We start from the raw sequence: 22,621 nt of genomic DNA, 5'->3' as shown, positions 1-22,621 counted from the left end.
ACTCATAAAGATGTGAACGGATTGGCTTCATTAACACATTTGACCAAGATAGTAGCTCTAGCTACAGGGTGGTCTAGAAGTGGGCGTCCCCCCCTTTAGTTTCAACAGTATATTAGTTATGGTAGAATCTCTGTACACGGTTACCTTGAAGTCTTAAGAGTCATAAACATCGGTATGATCACCATCCATGTCCTTACGTAGATGAATTCTACGCCAAGTTCTAGCAGATGTTTCCCGGAGATACTCCGGAGTCACGAAAGTGTACGCGTATCCCACAGCTGTTCGTAATTCATGTGTTGTGAGATATCGAGTGTTTCTTACTGGTTGCTTTATGAAACCTCAGAGAGCATTGTCTTTTATCATCAGATCGGGACTTGGAGGCCAGGCAAAGGAAACTGGTGAAGATAACACATTGTTGATTACTCCAATTTCACTGTAAATAATTGTTACCAAGCAGAAAACAAATGAACATGGAGAGCAATGTTGCCAGACAATGCCAAGCAATGTTACCAAACAAATGTGGGTAAAATCTAAAGTCGTCAGGAAAGACCAATAAGGGGTACGCCCACTTTCGGACAACGTTGTACCTATTGCGAATAATAATAAAAATAAGAATACAAAAATTTCTGTTTGTTCAGGAGTGATTGTGTGGAGTATCAGACATACAGATGAACATTCTCTCTCTCTCTCTCTCTCTCTCTGGCCTATGTTCAATGCCGGAGGACTTCTATCCTTAGCCAACTGGATCCAGTTTCTACTTTGTATTCCTACCTCTGCGAGATTCATCTTAATATTGTCCTCTCATCTGCGCCTAGGTATCCCTAATGGTCGTTTTTCGATTGGTCTTCCAGTTAAGATTTTCAAAGAGCTTCTACTTTCTTCCATCCCGGCTACATGACCCACCCACCTGAGCCTCTTAGATTTGACGACCCTTGCAATGTTTGGTAAACCGTATAAATTATATAGTTCCTCGTTATTAAGTTTCCGCCATTCCCCATTCCCGTTCCTTTTGGGCCGTAATATTTGCCTCAGGGTCTTGTTCTCAAATACTTTCACTCTATGTTCTTCTTTCAGAGTAAGCAGCCATGTTTCGCAACAATACAGAATAACAAGCATGATTATAGTTTTATATATTTTAAGCTTCAAATTCCTCGATAGAATTTGCGACAAGAGATTTTGAACTGAATAATAAGAGGAATTCCCTGCTTTTGGTCCGCATTAATTTATTCGTGAATATGTTTTTTGTCTGTTATATTTATCCTAGACAGACATACTAACATTATAGTCTTGTAAGATCCAACTAGCGTGATTCTCATAAATAAATAAATTAACAATCTCATCTTATGAAACCAAAACTTTATTATAAACTTCTTCCTCTAAGGTAATTACAAACTTCCTCTGCTTGTTTGAACCTATTGTCTAAATAAAGACTTCACTCCTATTGTTGCCATTTGTGCCTTGTAGTTCAGAATTGTTAAGCGTCAAGTTGGCTTGTGCCTCATGTGAAAAACGAAAGCATAATTCACGTTTACGCACAAAGGAAACATTACGTAGACAAACAATAGTGTTGTGGAAAGCAAGCTTGTTCAAGATGCCTAACACAGTAAGTAAGCTTACGTTAAGTGGAAACAATTTTCTTCAGAGAAAACTGAAAGGTAAATTTATATTTTATACTATGTTGATTATGCATGTTAATTTACAGAGAATTGAAACAATTATATTTTTGTTCTTTCGAGTGGCAATATAAGTTTATTTTTTTAAAAAAAGTTTTATATGTATTCTGACGGAAATCAAATTTGAAATTTCACAGGACTTTAAGGTTTTATAGCCCTCCTGACTAGTTTAGTGGCTAGCGTGTGCGGTTTTTGTGAACGAGATCCCCGGTTTGATTCCCGACGTGAGAGTATAAAACTTTTAATTAATTACGATGGTTCAGTTTGAACAACACTATCCGCCTTATGCAGAGTCGTTTTGATGTACGACTAGCGTCATACTAAAGGTTTGACTACTGCAGCAAACATACGTTAGTCGAACTTTTTAGTATGGCACTAATCACAATTCTGAAAGTCTCTGCATAAGGCCCTAGATGTCTACTTCTCATATAGCCTCGGTGTGAAAAGAGACGCTGTACCAAAAAAAAAAATTAAAAAAAAGATTTCATGATTCTTGCGGTACAAAAAAAAATAAGATTTCATGCTTCTTGCGCGTCAGAAAAATGATATTTCGGTACTCTTCCATTTGGATTTTCGTTTGTTGACAAGTGCAGAGGTGAAAAGATCCTACTAGGAGATAATGTTGAACACAATATGATAATTACATTTTTAAATTCGAGACAATACGAGAAATTTTCCGAGTCTCCTGGACAACACTAGTTCACCTAAGTTTTACTCTCAAACTTTCGTTTAGTGTTATTTGATTCATGATACAGTGCGTTGAATTTAAAAGCGATATGTAAAATATATTTGAGTCTTAGTTTTGTTGTTTTTGAGTTTACAAGCGATATGTAAGATATATTTGAGTCTTGCTTTTGTTATTGTTAAGTTTAAAAGCGATATGTAAGATATATTTGAGTCTTGCTTTTGTTGTTCTTCAGTTTAAAAGCGGTAGGTAAAGACTTATTTGAGTCTTGTTTCTGTTGTCATTCTCCGTTGTGCCCATTATTACAGGGAAAATGTATTGCATCGGAATCGAGTTAACGGGAGGGAACGAGGAGGGAGGAAGGAGACGGATGCATAATGCTTTTAAATTGAACGCACTGTATAAAAATATAAATTGAAAGAACGATTGTGTGAACATTTTTATCAGTGTTTAAATATAGGCAAGTCATTACACCATATACTCTAATAATTAATATATCGTTCTTTTTGTGGACCTATCTTAACGCAAATGAATTCTTATAACTTCTAGATGAAATTTAGAAGAGAAACAGGGCAAAAGTTTGTACATAAATTTACAAAACAAAATGAGATGCGAAAATATTTCCAAGAATCAAAACGAGACGACAAAGATTTCTTCACGAATCGAGACGGAACGAGCTCTGTATAAAATTGACGAGACGAGACGAGAAAAATCTTGCTTGTCGTCTCGCTAAGTGTTGTGGGCAACACTGCTAAGGGACTTTCCCGTGTGGCTTACAAGGAGAAGGCAGATTTTTGGTAAGTGAACTTCGGGGCCATTTTGTGCGAGGTGCTAGTGCACACTTAAAGAGTTAATATTACAAACTGGGAGAGAGCAATGGGCAAAAATAACGGAGAAAAACCATCTTAAAGTTTTCTACTCGATGCATTATCGTACGACGAATCCTCGATTTAAGTACAAAGGGACTTGGGTTCGATTCCCGTTCGAGCCAAGCTTCATTTTGTTTTTTGCTTCAACCAATAAAGTAGCCATTTGTAAATATAAGTAAAATATTTATTCACCATATGTTCATAATGAATTAAAACAATAGAAATTTTCAATCACTTGTAAAATCTTTCAATGTTTCATATTAACTAGGAACAATATTTAATCTCTTCCGTAAATCATATTGTTACTGCAGTCGTTGTGTAAAAAATGTTCTAGAAGCTTCGTGTCTACATATGTTGACAGAGGGGAAATCTCCTTTGGTTATAGCAACATCCAGTATTAGCAAAGAGAATTTCTCCCTCAACTCATTTGTAATTCGCACACTGTCAACAGATGTATAGACGAAGCGTCAAGAACATATATTACACGACTCTCGTCAAGGACGCCGATTCTGGGGAGAGGCTGGGCCCTCCAAAGCTCATGTAGGCCCCATGTATTTTTATGAATGTGTATTTTTATTTGTATTTTTATTGTTACATATGTTGATGTATGTATTTTTTATGAGTGCTCCCCAAATTTACAGAGAAATCGGCGCCGTTGACTGTCGTAACCATAATACAACTCGTGATATCAGTATATTTACGGAATAGATTAAATTTTCTTGCAGTGGTAGAGCGTTCACCTCTGTTGCGTGGGGTACCTGGTACGATCCCCGATCAAGCCAAGTGAATTTTGTGGTGGACAAACATCGCGTCCGTGGGTTTCTTCGTGGTTCTCCCGTTTCCTCCCAGTTTCTTCATTCCACCATTTCATTCATTTCTTATCATCGCCTCCTAGCCTCCTTTAACCTAGCCGGCATAATCGTGGAACGTAAAACTCAAAGATTTTATTTCCAGAAGGAATCAAATCTCTCTCGAAAAACTAGATGCCTTCTTATATATTATTGGTCTTAAAAAGAGACCTTAAATTTAATTGAATCCACAGAAAAGGAACATGGCTACAGGAACAAATATCAACTTTGTCACACCTCAGGGAATGGGAGATATGCGCTTTAAACATAAAGAGACCCCTTATCTTCACAGCATTACTGATAGTTCCCCACGTTCATTCTTTTGAAAGTTGCAGTATAGTGCTTCTTTGCTTGGCTGTTATCATCTAGCTCAGAGATGGTCAGTTTATAACGTATCTACTACGGGCCATTACAAAATAACCATTGGGAGTCATTTTCCATTTTCCTCTTTCCCTTGAAGTGACGGCTCGCTGAATAGATCATAGGTCTACATTCTCAAATATTTGTGTTATTCTGTCTGGATATCGTACTTCTTGTTTTATATCTCTACAATACTTAGAGTCTACGCTATGAACGTTTGAAAATACTTTATGAAATCTGCATTTATCTTTAAAAATATCGGTTCAGTCTTACCGGGTTAGCAAACAAAAATTAAAGAAAATATTTTCCGTTAAAAGAAAAGTCTCGATTCAGGTAGACTACAACTGCTATCTATCTACACTCTTCCTGTTATGTATAGACTTAACAGAAACAAATCATACATTTCTCATACTTATTCGCGGGCCATCAATTGACCATCACTGATCTAGCTCCTCAACGTCTTGGATCGTTCGACTACTGTCTTACTGCGACTCTTGTCTAACAATTAGCAGGTGCCTCACTTATAACTGTATCTGCTTTTCAATATGGGCTTGAAGAATTTATTCGGTGTCAATGACCGAAACCGTGAAATCGGAAAACTTTCTGAAAACTGGGAAGCTACTGACAAGGAAAGTACTTGGGTTTGAACGGGTAAATACGCACAAAGAGAAAAGCACGTATAATGTTACCACCCTGGAAGCAAACAGTGATGACCGTTTCTCTGCAAAGTAGTGTAACCGTCCGCAAGAGCAGGGCAAAGTAGAGCACATGCCAAAACTATAGGGCGTCTATAAAATTTGACCCCAGACCATTTTTGCGGAAAAGTGTTGGGTGGGTGAAAAAAATCGGCGGACACGTATTCCATTATTTTTAGGGGCACACGTTTTAAATGAAAAAGATGTGTCCTAGGGTCCCCCGTAGGGTCCCACACAGGATCCAACCATTTTTTTTTCAAATGGTAAGGGAGTCCAGTAGTATATCGTTGGAAAGGTATTATGAAAAGAAATAAGATGAACCAAGTCCCAATTCCATACGTATACTCTGTACAAAACTGTAGACAGTCAAAATGTTAAAACAGTTTTCATGAAGGAGTCTGTGTCCACCATTTTGCACAGGGTGCGCATGCAGACCCGGGATTTGTTGCAGCTTGTTTCTTTTCACAATACCTTTCCAACGATATACTACTTGACCCCCCGTTACCATTTGAAAATTGTGAGGTGGACCCTGTCTGGGATTCTGGCGCAATACATTTTCGTTCAACATGTGTGTCTCTAAAAGAATAATGGGATACATGTTCGCCGATTTTTTCAATCCACCTAACAGTTTCCGAAAAACTGTCCCGGGGTCAGACTTCATAGATGCCCTGTAGTTATGGCACGGGCTCTACTTTGCCCTGCTCTTGCGGAGTTTACATCATCTTGCAGAATAACGGACATCACTTTTTACTTCCGGGCTGCTAATATCACACATGCTTTCCTTTTTGTGCGTATTCATCCGTTCGAGCCCAAGAGTTCAGGTCGCTTATGTTAAACCTGAACTCTTCTTCAGGAAAACGCAATTCGACATAAGCAACCTACTGTCTTCCTTTTGATGATAGAGCCCACTTCCTCTAAGCACGCAAACAAGACACAAAATTGAAGAATTATGGTAAGAATGGATGCCCCACTCTCCATAGTGCCTCAATTTAGCGCCGAGTTACTTCCATCTTTTTCTGTGTTAAAGTCCGCATTGCAAGGTCAACGTTTCGAAACAGTAGAAGAAGTGAAGCTGGATGTAAGGACAGTGCTAAATAGCCAAAACTCTGATTTCTTTTGCAAAGAATTTGGACAAATTAGTGCAACGGTGAGACAAATGCCTGAATAACAATGGGAATTATGTGGAAAGGTGAGGAAGGAACCATCTACACATGTATGTATAGTTTACAAGTGTATTTTAAAAGTAAATATTTTACAGCTTTCGAAAACTTATATATTGAACGACCCACGTATTTATTCAGAGGTGCCCACAAGGGGGAGCTATGACGCAAACTGCGTCATTGAAATATTTGGGGGGGGGGGTAAAAATCTATATAAATATGTTTGAGGGGGTGTAAAAATTAATCGAAAAGATTTTTTTTTCATGGAAGAACACCTATGGATAGAAAATTGAGGAGGGTGCGTCATGGACATAAGGGGGGTGGGCACCACTGATTTATTAGTAGGTGATCACACAATTGCCGTTTTACCTACCCTTCTGTATACAGTTTTTCATACTGTAGAACTAGCTTGTAATCCAGTTCTACAATTTTATTTTCGTCCATCAACATAATTGAAATGAATCTGGGAGTGTCACACAGTCAAAAGAACCTTAATAAACGTAAAAATTTACAATGTAATTTCGTGAAGCATGAGTTTTGGGTTTACTCGCGGGAAAACATTTGTTTGTCGAACTCAGTATTAAAATGAGTCCACATCGGATAATTCTATCCTTTGTGTAACATTCTCTTTAGTTTTATATCAAACACTTCCTGGAGGCGGGGAGTGAGATGTTAGACTAAATAACACTTTCTCGCAATCCTGGAAGTTATTAATACAGTTTTGTTTTCACTTAAAAGAGAAATACGTATAATGTGGAAATGATAAACGCACAATCGGTGTTTGTAATTACGTTTCATCAGTGTTGTCAGAAACATTAGTGGAAACCAGCAATATCCGGTGCATCATCTTAATTAATATGCAAACTGTTATCAGAATATTTTGTGAATAATGTCCCCTATTGACACGTTCTAAAACAAGTGAATTTTGTTTTATATCGTAAAACTAAGGTAAACTTGGAAATTTTAGGGATTCAATAAGAGTTTCTACTTTCGGTCTCAAGATTTAAGTAAGGTTCGGATTTCTAACGTAAGACATGTTATATTTTTTTATCATGGCATCGTTTCACATATCTAATTAAATATAAATTTCTGACTACTGTAAACACGAAAATACGTCATATAAACAGCATTTGAGGCTTATTGTGGCTTTAGGTCGTATTTAGGGACAAGAAAATACGACCTTCTATTTGCGAGACTAATGCTAAGTGTTGCGCGAGACGAGGCGAGAACTAGTTTTGAAAACCGCGAGACAGAACAAGAACTTTTCCACTTCTCGTCTAGCATAGTCTCACGTCCATCACTAGAATCCATAACAACTATATAGAACATTTGTCGCTATTCTTAACAGCTTTTGTTCTTTGGGAATCCACTATTGAAAGCAGAAATGGTTAAACTTGTCACTTCCGATCTCAATACAGGATAAGAGCCGAGTTGGAACTGGCTCAATATCACAGAACCTTTCCTCACCACCCGTTATCATTTCTGTAGTGACAGGTGGACGGACAGTACTATTCCACAAGACTTTTCATATTTATCTCTAGCATAATTTGAAAGTCTAAATTAAAAAGGTATCATACAGTTCTCTATGTACCGTAAATATTACCTTTCTGTCAATTCAAGTATTAAAGTGCATTTCCAAATTATTTCCAAACTCGTATTTCAGGTTTATTAAAGTCTTCTTTCCTTAAATTAATACATTTAAATGTTCCTTTAGTTTGAGCTTAACGTTTGTTTTAGAACCAAGATTTATGAAATGTGGAAAATCAAAATAAAATATTAGACACATTTTGTATATATACAACACCAACATGGATAGAAATATGGCATTTATTCCGAAGTTGGTCGTCCGCTTCGTTTTCGACAAAAAGCATAATAACAGCTACGAAAATTTAAAAATCATTAATTTTTAGGACCGCTTTAAAAGGGTATATGGAGTAGGGGAGGATAGAGTAGAGTAAGGTAGGAATAAGTACGGTAGGGTAGGACCGGGTTAGCTTAGGGTAAGGGAAGTTAGAGTTAGGTTAGGTTTTAACCCATTTTTTAAAAATTAATAGAGTGTAATTTCTCGTCTCTGCGTAAGAATACTGACTGAAACGTTTCTGTATACCTGCAGCCATGTTCAGAATACAAATACTCGTTACTTTCCTACAATCCAACCATGCAGTAACATTGCGCGAAGTTGTTCCCTGTGCTTGCCAAATAATTTCATGTTTATAACCCCTTATATATATATATATATATATATATATATATATATATATATATATATATATATATATATATATATATATATAGATAGATAGATAGATAGATAGATAGATAGACAGATAGATAGATAGATAGATAGATAGATAGATAGATAGATAGATAGATAGATAGATAGATAGATAGATAGATAGATAGATAGATAGATAGATAGATAGATGTATATAAACAACTTCCGCTCTCCTAAGATATTATCAAGTACACAAACGAGCAAATTATCCATTTCTTACCGATGTATTTTCAAAATTTTGCTAGAAACGGACGACCAACCTTGGAACTTAACCAGAAATATGCACCTAATATGAGACCATTCGTTATCGTAGTAGTTCTTTCTGTGAGACTGGTCTTAGATATTGAACCTGTTCTAGGTCTCATAATAGAACCTTCGGAGGGTAAACATACTGTACATGAACAACACTATCTGAGTTACAAATTGAAGAAAACTGTTTTCTTTAAATAGAAATTCATAACATGGCACAACACAACACACTCACCACTGCGAAATATTGTAAAAAAAAAAAAAAAAAAAAAAGGGGGGGGGTCAGTCACAACTTACTTTATCCAATTTCATCAGTTAATTTGAAAACGAGAGAGAAAATTCCAGGAGCACGCTTTCCTTCGCATATTAGCTCCGTCACCAATTCTACTCGCAAAGCAGGGTTGCCAACAGATAGTTGAGATTTAGTACTAGATCAAAGATTCGACAATCACTAAATGATTCGTATATAGCCACGAGGAAATTCACATGCATATATACGGAGAGAGAGAGAGAGATAAGAAAGAAAGAAAGAAAGAAAGAAAGAAAGAAAGAAAGAAAGAAAGAAAGAAAGAAAGAAAGAAAGAGAACAAAGTTTTCGCCAAGGTATTACTTACTCTCCATCCCTAGCACTGATGGAAAACTCAATATTATTTATATATAACCACAGTCTTATTTTGTGAAAATGTTACAAACAACCGCGACGGTTAATATTCAGTTTTTTTTCCTTTCAGGCATCCTTCCGGTGGGCTTGCTTTCGCCTTCTGCTCCCCCTACCCCAAATGCTAAGATAATTAAAAATTACGATTATATGTTACTTTTGTACACTAACGAAAGGAAGTATTCTTCAGTTGACAAAATTCTTTTCTTTATAACTCAGCAATAAATTAACCTATTACACTACCATTTTGGCAAGTTATCAAATTATAACTGCCCTATGAATAACAACAAAAAGCTTCAAATTAATTCATTTGTTCCCGAGTTACTGGCAAAAGAAAATTTGTCAACTGTAAAATACTTTCTTTTCCGTGTGTACAAAGGACACAAATAGAATCCCAGCGCAGCCCCCTCACATTTTGATTTTGTTCCTCAATAAAATTTTCTGGAGGAAAACCATTTAACATTGTTTCTTGGTTTCTCAGCTAGGAACCTAAAAGAGTTAACTTTATAATACAGAAACAAAGCACAAGAGTTCAAAATTACATATAGCATAGTTAATGAACATTTTCTCCTGAGATCAAAAATTGATACACAAATAAAACGAAAGGATGGGACAAGCTTAAAGTCCTTGCACGTAACATCAATCTATCATTCTCAACAACTGTGTCACAGATGAAAAGGTCTATCTGTGCTACCTGTATTTATTTCCTGGTATATACACTGAGAAAAAATGTAAGTGGCGTACTTAAAAAGATAGGTTACATGCGAAATTCCTATAGTTTTTGGACTTAACGTACAGCAGACGTATAACTGAAAACGCATATTTTATAATACTTTCTGTATAAGTGTTCCATCTATACGTACTTTCCGTATGAAACAATGTAGGCGATCAGGATCTCACATACAAAAGAACGTATATAACATATAGCTGACGAAGGTAACATAAGTATATGCATGTGATATACGGAAAACTATTAGATGTCAGACATCCTGCAACGGCATGATGTAATACCTAAGAGCAGTGCCTATGTAGCATACGGATAACGTATGCTCCGTACTGATTTCTATAGTAAGCAAGAAGATACCGTACATTTGTACAATATACCTCTGTCCGGCGAGCGGATTTTTCTCTGTGTACGTTTTATTCATATTATATTGCTCAAATTCGTTGGAAAACAAGTAAAGATTCTGTCTGAGTACGTGACAAAACGTAAATGTACCGGATAATCGTTTCTCCCCAGAACACTATCTACTCACTCTAAGCAAATCTCAATCCCACCTCATCTCATGTCGGCTAACAAAAGGATGTTGCGGACCTAAAACAGTTGCTGTTTACCTATGGTCACACAGGGTTTCCACGACAGGGGATTTATTCAGTCAGAGGAAAAATAAAGAGTAATTGGAAGTTTCTATACTTGTTTCGAACTGCAATATACTTCCTCCTGTTATTTGAAGAACCATTTCCTTCTCATTTGTCTCCATAAGAAATGAAGTGCAAAAAATCACTAGAATGTGCAGGCTAATACAAGATCACTAGTTCAATAGTAAAATCACTAAATCGAATACAAAATTCCTGGCTAAAAGTGACATCCCTAACACAAAATCCTTATATGATATATAGTGTTACATGCGATTCCTCCTTGTGTTCTAGATTTTTCACTAGGGCACAGTTCTTTATAAACAACATTTGTCTCTGTATATGAGAAACTCATTTTATATAGTTCGTATTTACGCATGGGCCATGGCGGTAAATTTCCACGGGCGTCATATTAAAAACATCGATATTGAATTACGGTATACAAACGAAAGAAGCTGTCCACGTGAGAGAAATAGTTGTTGTTGTCAGACAGGTTGACCACAATGAGATCTAGAAATTTGTTTCGATTATCGGTACCACTCTTTGCGAATACGTGATCCTCAATTTTCTGTCTCATCGCAACAACTGTTTGAGGCCGTGATACAGCTATGTGAATTTCATTCAATATTTGTTAACATGTCCAAATTGCTTCTTCGATCTCCTCAATGTTTTTATGCTGTAGGACTACTTGTATCCTGCCTTCGTAACGTAGTAGTAGCTGACACCTCATAACAAATTACTTAATATGGTTGTAATTAATTTATTGATTCATTTCCGTACATATTATTTGCACATTTTTACATTATTAATGAAAAAAAAAGAAGAAAGAATGTGAAAAGTTTGTAATGATGACAGTTGTAGGTTCTATATACTCATCTATTGATGTCTGTAAGCAGAGCCGCAGCTAGGGATTCCAGCGCCCGGGTCGAAATAGAATTCGGCGCCCCCTACATTCACCTTACCAAACTTTTTTTTTTTTTTTTTTTTTAATAAATAAGAGAAGTAGCTTTTGTTGTTATGCAACGCTGAATTTTTAGCAAGCTATTTGGACAGAGCATTGCAACACCAAAAACAATAATTATGTGTATGAGCTGTTTTCAAGAATCTTATTTTCGATTTGTAGTTATACTTTAAAAAAATACCATTGGCTCTATATAAATCCAGTTGGAGAAAAGTTATGGAAATTTACAACAATTTACAACGTTTCATACGATCGATAAGAAATGAAATTTCAATACATTAGAAAATATGTGCTTTTAAAATGTTCGAAATGGGTGACAGCATTAATTGCGAGTAATAATTGTAAACTTTTGTAATTTTATTTTCCGTGTGACGACATAAAATAGGATTTCTATTGTTTCACGGCAAAAAGTATTTTGTGAAATGTAGCTGAAGTTCAGGAGCGTTCTTTGCGAATTTCTTAATATTGATCGATGGAGGCGAAGAATATGTTTAATATGAAGAATATGTTTGTACTTAATTCCAAAATATAGTTTGGCTACTACATGTGTTTGAATATATAGTACTTACTCAATATCTTAATGAATGAAAATTCTGAATTTAAAGTTACTTATTATTAATTATCATATTAAAAACACACTAACTCACACACACGTGTATTCTCTCTCTCTCTGTATATATATATATATATATATATATATATATATATATATATATATATATATATATATATATATATATATATATATATATATATATATATATATATATATATATATATATATATGGGGTGTTTCAAACAAAGTCGGATTAAGACTTCACTTAGAAACAAATATATGTGCTATCCAAAAATACATGTTTCAGAATCCTAAGATACTCACGAAACAATTTTTTAAGTGGGAGTTTGGCTACGGGCATATAATTTCAAGTACTTACCAACTACCTTTTTTAATTTGTTGCTGAAGTACCGCAGGATTCTGAAACATGGATATTTGGATAGGGCACATACTAATTCTTAAGTGAAGTCTTAAACCGACCACGGTACGTCACATAGTTTTTGGACTATGGACCTTCAAAGTTCATTTTTTCATGTTTTCGGCAACCTATAACTTCAAAAGGAAGCATTTGTGCACCCAGTTTGGTCTACACTTTTTGTCTTGTCTTGGTGTCAGGAATGACCTCCCAAACGTTGTCGGCGTTGTTTTGAAACACCCTGACTATATTGTGTATATCTTTTGTATGTAATTAGATTTTAAAAATCACTGGTAGTGACCAGTCCGAAAAAGACGGCATTCGTTAAGTTCTTATCTGTTAAGTCCCTATACTACAACTGCTTCAAGTTCGAAAATGTTATTATTCCCCTTGTTTATCTTCACTTTTAATGCTCTCGCGCAAAAAGCAGCTTGTTTGTGTCTCTTCACTCCCCTCAGTTTTCATATCTTCATTCTCACCATCGTGATTCATCCGATAGGGTAGAAAAGCGTCATCATCAAAACGCCGAACACGAATTTTAGACTTTGACCGTTTCTGATTTTGAAAACGTTCCTGTGTACACTATAAGTCATTACTTGCTGGCATGTATATCACGTCGTCATTAACAAATCATATAAAATAACTTGCTTTAAGTAATAAGTAAAAACTTATTATGACTCTTATTGAAACGTTTGGATTGCGAGCGTAGAGAGGAAGATTTTTTATCAAATATGAAAATACGGACCTGATCATACACTATGTACAGAATACACTCCAGTTTAAAGAAGTTTTTCATGTAAGTAGATTTAGAGTTGCTTAGTAGGCATGCGAAATATTTTTCTTTACGGAGCTTTGATTCCCGAGTTATTGGTCATCGAATTCATGATCAAAATATCGCAGTACAGTGTCTCTTTTGCTACGGGCCCACATGCTAGTATCCCCTAGAATTGATGGACTAGAATTCCATGCTAGGAGGTATAACTGTATTTATTATTGAAAGCAGCCAATTCATGGATCCGTACTCTGTTCTACTTCAAGAGTGTGTTGGCCTCTCGGCCAACAACCGACGAGAATGATCCAAAGCATTGTTACAAATCATCACGGCTGTTGAAACGCTTAATATACAGCTTTTGCTTCTCAGAAACGCCTCTATAATTTTCAGGAAATAAACAAGTCGACTAATGACAGTAATTCTTCTCTTGCCCGATTTCTTCGTTATGTGGTAACTCTGCATAACTTGGTAAAATTCTATTTCTCAGCTACATCCTCCTTATCTACATCTTACATATTTTCCTTATCTTTGTATTTTGTAAGCTCACTTAAGGGTCTTAACTATAGCGAAATTAAACTACTGCTAATTTTAAAGTTTTTATGTAATATCTTCGAAACAAATAAAAATATTCGAAAAGCAGAAACGTAGTGAAGTAGGCAATACGACACTGCATGTGATACCATTATCACAACTCATCTATCTGCTTTCGATTTGCAACTGTAGATAGATTTAGTTTTTTTTTTTTCGCGGGTTCTGTAAATAGCGGCATACCAAAAGCAGATAGGTGAATTGTGGCAAAGGTATCACATGCAAAATCATATGTTCTAGTTCACTACGTTTCTGCTTTTCAAATATTTTTATTTATTTTGAAGATATTACAGAAAAACTTTAAAATTAGCGGTAGTTTAATTTCGCTGTAGTGAAGACCCTTGAGCTTAATACAAGAGGAATGACACTCGATATGTGCCGAACGTTAGCCACGATTACGCGTGATAGCGCCTTTTGCACCATCCAGATCAATATACTTTGATTCACTAGAGGCCACCGATTGGGTCGACATAAGGTGACACCTGGCCGACAGAGCATTGCTAGAAGAAGTCTTAACTCTTCAATTTGAGACAAGATACTGTGGAGTCCGATTATCACCCCAAGAATGGTATCGACTCCAGGAAGAAGAAACCACGACGCCGATGTCGTGCCATCCGAGGTGATATAAGGTCCCTGCAGACCAACTTTATTACAAATAACATAGTACAACTTTATAATAAACATTGGGTAATATCAATAAGGAACGAATTTTCTCCGCAATAGAAAGAATTTATTACTAGATAAATATGTGTTTTGACATGTAGATTATGATAGCCCAAACAAGAAATGTTCCAACGGATAATTAAATCTTTATTATTGGAACTACATTTCTTCCTAACGCATTTTTTCTTGTCATCCAAATTTATCATTACATCTTTTAATGATCAGTGTTCCTTGTTATAGACGAGCATGTGATACAATTGAAATTATGTGTTTAAGAAAATATACTAATTTTCTGTTTTAGATCGAGCTCGCTTTGAAGGAACATTCCGACTCTCCGATTGGAAGCAGCTTCTTGATGCGTATGGAGCATTCACTCATCCACAAATATTTATAGAGAAAGAGGTAAGTGAATACAATAAAAATTATCTTATTCCCGTTTATTATTCAATTGTATAATATACAATATTTTATGGATATTATATGATATTGAGCAGTTCTTTATTTCGTACTATCTATTTCTTCCTATCTTTATTTCTTCGTATAATGTCGTATAGTCCTGAAAATTAAACAAAATGATAGTAAGCAAAACATATTGCAATGTTCTACACGTGCATACAACAACAAGTGCTGACTAGATGGTGACAGAGTATCTACCGTTACAATTTTTTTTAATATCCTGGTTCCCATTTCGATAATTTTTGGACTACTATATAATATTGGAATGTATAACTGGTGTTTACTGTATACATTTTCTCTAACCTAAATATAAAATCCACATTTCGATGTAAATAATAATATTTTGGAATTATTGGGTTTGTAGGTTGATAGGAGATAATTTCCTTTTTTATATATAATTTCTTTACAAACTCTCTTCTATATATGGGTATCTCATTTGTGTAATTTGATTTATACATTATTATTCAAGGTAATTCACAAATCGGAAATTGGATAAATATTCTCCCAGCTATTTACCAATTCCAAGTCAGATAGGACCCTTAACCCCCTCCCCCCATCAGGCCGATGAGAAATCCATATTCTGGTCAGAACCAGTTTTATCCGATTTTAACAATTTTTTATTCGATTTCGTATAACGTTGCGCGAAAATCCTGTGCCGTGATTGGTAATTGCTCCAAACTCCAGTGCTTTGGCGCATTTCTATGACGTCTTTTACCAAGAACCTTCAAGGAGACAATATGTCGCGGATTTTAGCTGTGAAACTTTATTATGAGAATTGATGGAAATACTGCGAAACAAGGTAATATTTATCCAAAATATACTATAGGAGCGAATATCAAGCTATAATAAAACAGGACTATTTAGAAATATCGTAAATATGGGCAGAAGGAATAAGAAATATGAAAGCTTGTGCAGTAATCACCATGTCTACGAAGATAAGCATCAAAGTGCAGGTGTTAAGTGAAAAGTGAATATTATTTCATTTTTTTGATCAGTCAAAACAAGAAAGTTGGATATTCGATTCCCTTAAACATTTTCTCGTACCTTTTACAGTTCAGTTAGGTCCGGTAACCTGTTCATTGGGTAGTTTAGCAATTAGTGCAGTATCTTTGTGTTATAGTATATAGGTCATGGAGGTATACATTGTTTTTATTTGGTTTAATCTAATTACAAAGATGCACGAGTAAATTTGTCGTAGGGAATTCCTGCCTACTTTGGCTTGCTTACTTGCTCACTTAAGCAAGATGGGTTGAAGAAAGTAATTGAAGGTTTCTTTCCTTCCACTATAAAAAATTTTCAGTGCAAAGATTGATTAGTTTTCTACTATCTCCTCTCCCAATAGAGCCAGTTAAAGTAATGTCAATTTTCTGAAATTCAATACATATTTAGTACAAATGCATAGGTTTCTATTTATATTGATGTGTATATAACATGTATTTGTATGTAGGGGCCGCGGTGGCTCAGTGGTAGAGAGTTCATCTCTGGTGCATGGGGTCCCGAGTTCAAACTCTGCTCCCGCCAAGTGAACTTTATGGTGGACAAACACCGTGCTCGTGGTTTTTCTCGGGGTTCTCCCGTTTCCTCCCACTTTCTTCATTTCACCATTTCATTCATCTCCCATCATCACCGTCTCTTTTTGCCTAACCGGCAAAACTGTGGGACGTAAAACTTAAAGATTTCATTTCATTTTTTAAAAAAAGCATTTCATTTCATGCATTTGTATATGTAGTTAGTGCATGTAATGTTTAATTAGTGAGAGTGGAAATATTTCTATTGATGCTATGATGACAATTTATTTTGTGATACAAACATTTCATCTCTGCATGTAGATAGTATTAGTACGCCAGTTTCTTTCATATCTAATCAAATGCTTGCTCAATCGTTTTTAGCTATTAAATTGTTTTTAGTTAATAATACAAAGGCACAATTCAGATATTTATCCTATTTGCGTTTCAGTGCAAGTTTTCTTTTCATACAATAGCGACCCCTAGCGCGAGGCTACGATCGTGCACATCGTAAGTCATTTGTTATTACTGAACCGCGAAGATAACGAGATAAGTAAAGTTTAAAATCATATATATTTTTAATATTATTTGATTTTGATGAATGATACAGCTATAGTAAGTAGTCAATTCATAAGAATATGATATCGAACAGATGTGCTAAAAGTTTCGTCCTGTTTTGACGGTAAATAGCTGAATAATACTGAAATTTGCATTTTGCTATCCCTTAACAGGAATAGGCTGTTATGCAGTAGTTTCAGCAACTAAATGTTAGTGATTGTTCACCGTTCGTAAACTCAGCTGTTGTATGCGTATGTGTTAGTGCTTAAGGTGGATCACCTCCCGGAAGTTAGTACATATTTTAGCTCATTCCCTTAACTACTGCGCAATGAAACGTTACATATTATAAATATTGTACTATAAGATAAAGTTATGTTTCAGCTACAACACAAGAGACTGATTCATTTAATTCTGTCTTCTGATATCGAAAAATGTAACAAATAAAAGGAAATATTTGATTCGTTTTACAATAAGCACACCAGATGGCACTTGCTGTTAGATCGTACTAGAAGTGTTCTGTTTTATGAAATGTTTATTTTTGTGTGTAAAGTATTTTAAAGTAAGGATCTTATTACGAAATAGATATATTGTTTGACCGTTTTTCGTGTTATGTTTCACATTTTATTTAAATATTAATTTACATTTAAGGAAATAGATTTTGAGGCGAAACTTGCGCAGAACGCCATAATGCGTTGTTGCCAAATTTGTACGTTTAATTACTTGATTCTAGCGTTGCAGTTCGAGAAGCGGAACTTAGCTGTGAATCGCGGTAAGGGATGAAAACTAATTTCTCCAGTAAGTATCCAAACAGAATTCCATGATTACGTCTTTTATTATCTGTCAGCAGTAAGCACTCGACACTATCTGTCAACGCCGCACTATTCAAGCAGAGTTTAGCATAGCACCGAGAACACCTAGTGATCCACCTTGTGATCACCGTTCTAACACATGAATCATTCTGTATAGCTACGTAAATGCTGAATTATTATTGTTATTATTAGTTGGTTAAATACAAGTAAGTGGTTGTAGTATAGGTTAGCTACCAATGTTTGTTGACATTCTTAAGGGTAGGAATTTTCAATTCGTAAGTCAATGCAAAAGTTTTGCAAATGGAATAATTTAAGTATTAACGTACGCAAATAAATAGCGATAAACTTTTATTCGTTCATATGATATAACAAGTTACGAGGTATAAATGTGTAGAAATGTCAGTGTTTTGCCAACAACGAATTTTGTGTATTTTCGAATCTCTCGCTGCGGTGGTCAGTGCCTGACAACTTTTTACCTGAGATTTATAATCTCTATTCGATTATCCTTTGTAGGATCGACGAATACAGATTATAAGAAGTAGCTTTGAGTAGTAAATACTCACTCACAGTGGCGCATGTAAATATAAAGGACGTGAATGCGTTAAGTGGTCTTGGGCATTGTAAGTGTTTTGGTGTCTTGGGGAAACACCTCTAGTAAATAAGAAATAAACAAAATAAATGTTTATATATATGTGTGTGTATTGTAAATGTAATTGAGTAATAAGACCCCGTCATATAATTTAAATGGAAGCCCATTTTATTCTCTTTTGCCACTTGGTTAGGGATATATCTATGTGATTGTGTGAATATGTACGTGTGACGACGGATGGTTAGGCAGTAGTTTACTGCACCGAAAGTCAGTATTGGAAGTGTGTTATGTTTTTCAGTGCACATTAAAGTAAACACAGAATGTTATAGATTGTGGTTGAATCGTTGGGTAGTTAAAATAGATGTGCACCATTGACAAGTGACCTACGTGCGCCTTTGTATTTGTTCGTTGTTTTCTCTTTTCTTTCGAGATTTTTAGTGCATTACTTATAATTATTATTCGTACGTGATTAACTAAATTGCTTTTATACACATGACAGGACATGTGATAGTGAAAATATTATAGTTTAGTACGGTATTATTTTCTTCCGTACCCGAACGCCAAGTCACTTGTCCTTGTACTTTCATTTCTACTTCTAAACAAAGTATTGATTGAAATTAGTTTCATGTCAAAGCTTCACGACCCTTGCGGACGAATAGTGGCTGACGAGATTTTGGCCTAAAATCAACATGTTAGCATAAAATTATTTTATTTATTTTTTTTTAAATATTTTTGGTTATCCTCGTTTGGGATATTATGTACTTTATAACTTTAAACTATTTTCCTCTACATCTTAACCTGAAATCTTCTCCTTCACCGCTGTGAGACGTCGTATATTTTTTGTTACATAGACATTTCTAAACTAAGAAGTCACAGAACCCCCCCCCCCGGCTGGACCGGAAGCAACCTCATTGGGCTTCACCAAACACAGCGAGGGGCAGGAACTTTATGACTTCTATGTTCAGACTTTTTCTTTATGAAATTCTTATCGAAGGCACGGACTTGTTCTCGTCTATTAAGGACCGCAGGGGTCGTGCTTTTAAAGCCTAATGATTTTGGCATGCTAAGATAATGTTTGGCTGTAAATTAGACATTTGTCGCAAGTTTTTGTCCGCAGTCTTAGCGGCATCTATCTTCTGTCTTTCTCTTCTCTGTATATTTCTGTGCTCTTTTTTCTACTTTCTCTTTAATCTTATCTCTTTAGTTTTTTTAATTTTTTTTACCTCCCCCTTTTTGAAGTTTCATGTGATCAATTTAGCTTTAATGTGTTTTAATTTTCGTAATATTATCTAGAAATTCGGTTTCTTCGTATGAAATACTGAGAGTGATAGTTCATATGATGATGCGCATCCGTAATGTACTGAGGGACATTCATTATCATAGCCAGTGGATTTTTCTCCCTTCGATCTGTAGTGGCCGTAGCCGAAGATTCGAGCTGATGATCTTTTCGTGTCTCTTTCCTTTGAAATTACTAACAGTCTCTGGAACAAATTACATTCTTTCAGTAAGAAATATTACGTGGTTCAGCTTATAAGTTTGAATAGAGTCGCGCTAATAGCCTTATTCATAACTTTAATTTTGTAAACAAATCGACTCAAAGGTGAAAATTTCCTTATTGTGCTTTGTGGACCCACAAACTAATAAAATTTCTTCGAAATTGTATATTATTTTCTCGTGTTGCGGAGACTTTAAGTCACTAATATGTATTATATTATTTAAATTCTGTAGAATCTTATTTAATAATAGTTATAAGTTGTTTGTGTTCAAATATATCTATATCTGAATATTCCGCGTTCTAGCCTGCTTGCTACCCTTCGAACTGAGTTTAAAATCTTTAATGGTTAACGAATATATATTTTTTTATTTATTTATAATAGTTCTCTATAGAGCTAAACTCCATTTACAGAGAAACATAGGTATATACACATAATTATATATAAAATATATTTATATCTATATCTTGATAAAAAAAAATAAGATTATACATGTAAAGGAAAAATACAATTTAAATAATAAAACAAAATTAAGATATTAGTAGTATATAATTTTAAAAAACGAAAAATATGAAAAAATGAAAAATAGTCTCGAATATGGGTTCAACATTTATAGAGGGAACACTTCTTACTTAATTGTTATTCCATATATAATATTTTTAATATATTATTTTTGAGAATACGCAAATATACAGAGATAGGATAACAGAAGTCAAGATCCAAATCTGATGAAACCAGCTGATTGAAATTTTTACAAGCTCTAACTATGAATGACTCCTAGTAGATTGTAATGTGAGATCTCGTTATGTTAAATACTACAAATCTTACGCAATGATCGTTTTGGTATATTAAAATTAATATATTGGAGTAAATTACAATTATCTGTCACTGAGTTCACTGTTTTGTACAAATATATTTGTTAAATAAGGAAACGTCTACTATAAAGAGAATACATATCGAATTTAAGTAAAAGAGAAGAGTATGAGACCTTATTTTTAGTTGCTGATATATGATACAATTTGAAATAAAGATGTTTCAGAATTGGACTCGTTTTATGTTCTTGGCTTGTAATTTATGAAAAGGATCTCAAAGAACACAACACTGTTCCAACTTATTCATAATCATCGCTATAAAGAAGTGTTTTAAAGCTTGGATATTATGTAGATCTCTTGTACTCATTAAAAACTCTAGGGCCCTGTGCGACTTTGCAATGATTTTATTTATGTGACATTTAAATGTAAACTTAAATTATGATCTAGTAACACACCTGTCATTAACAGAATATACTCTTTTTAACTTTCCATTATTAATCTTATACTCAAATGATGGACAATTAATTTTATTTGAAAACGTTAGGCCTTATTTTTTCTATGTTAAAATATATTTTTTTCCAGATACATCATTGCAGAGAACTATTAATATCTCTCTGTATTTCATGCAGATCATTATTCACTTTTATAGCTTTAAATATTTTCATGTCATCGGCATATAATAAACAATTACTATATTTTACAACACTTGATATATCATTAATGAATAATGAAAATAGTAATGAGCCCAAATTTGAACCTTATGGTACACCTGAAATATCTACGTAAATAAAAGATTTTACAAAATTATAATTGACAAAATATGTTCTACCTCGTGAATAAGGGATCATAATATTTATCAAAGAGATTGAAAACCCCATAGCCAGAAGCTTATTTATTAAAAGTGTATGATTTTAACTTATCAAATGCTTTCTGAAAATCCGTATAAATTACATCAATGTAATATCCATCATTCATAGGACTTGTAATAAATTGAGAAAAAGAAGTTAAATTTGTCAAAGTTGAGCGTCCTGGATAAAACCCATGCTGAAAAGGTAAAATATAGGATTTGACATGCGAGAAAATTCTATTAATTAAAATTTGTTCAAAATTTTTTAAAGGAACTGAAATTAGGGCAATAGGTCTATAATATTCAATATTCTTAGAGTTTCCCGTTTTAAATATCGGTGTTATTTTACTAAGCTTCCATTTATCTGGAAAGGATTGAGTTTTCAAAATTAAATTAAATATCAAATATAATGGAACTAATAAAGGTTCAGCACAGACTTTAAACAAATATGTGGGCAGTTCATCTAGACCACTGGATTTTAATTGTTTTATTGATTGCTGAATTTCATTTTTTAGAACTATGTGTTATTGCTAAGCTATAGCTTATAACCGATTCATAATTTTCATTCAAAATATATGTAGGTGGGCTAGAATCATAAACACTGCCAAAATACTTAGCGAACCCATTTGCAATATCTTGAGATGAATTTAATAAATCATCCTTATATTACATTATAGAAATATTAGATTTTCTTACTCGTTTCCTTGGTTGGGTCTTTGTTTGGTTGTATTTAATGTATGTAAATAAATTTGAAATGTCTTATAAACTG

The 22,621-nt window shown here is 34.5% G+C and overlaps 1 protein-coding gene across 4 annotated transcripts in view; it reads left to right on the top strand.

The window, feature by feature from the left end:
• The window catches only part of LOC145676051 (uncharacterized), a 554,345-nt gene that overhangs the window by 401,096 nt on the left and 130,628 nt on the right, over nt 1-22,621 (top strand). For all 4 annotated transcript variants that reach the window (XM_081746908.1, XM_081746905.1, XM_081746907.1 and 1 more), the window contains one exon: nt 15,085-15,185. In XM_081746908.1, the coding sequence (XP_081603034.1) occupies nt 15,085-15,185 (101 nt within the window). The remainder of the gene's footprint in view (nt 1-15,084; nt 15,186-22,621) is intronic.

This window comes from Thermobia domestica, chromosome 18, assembly GCF_964235325.1.
Source record: "Thermobia domestica chromosome 18, izTheDome1.hap1.1, whole genome shotgun sequence".
Taxonomy (NCBI): Eukaryota; Metazoa; Arthropoda; class Insecta; order Zygentoma; family Lepismatidae; genus Thermobia; species Thermobia domestica.
The sequence above is the reverse complement of the archived record's forward strand: the minus strand, read 5'-3'. Positions and strand labels throughout refer to the sequence as shown.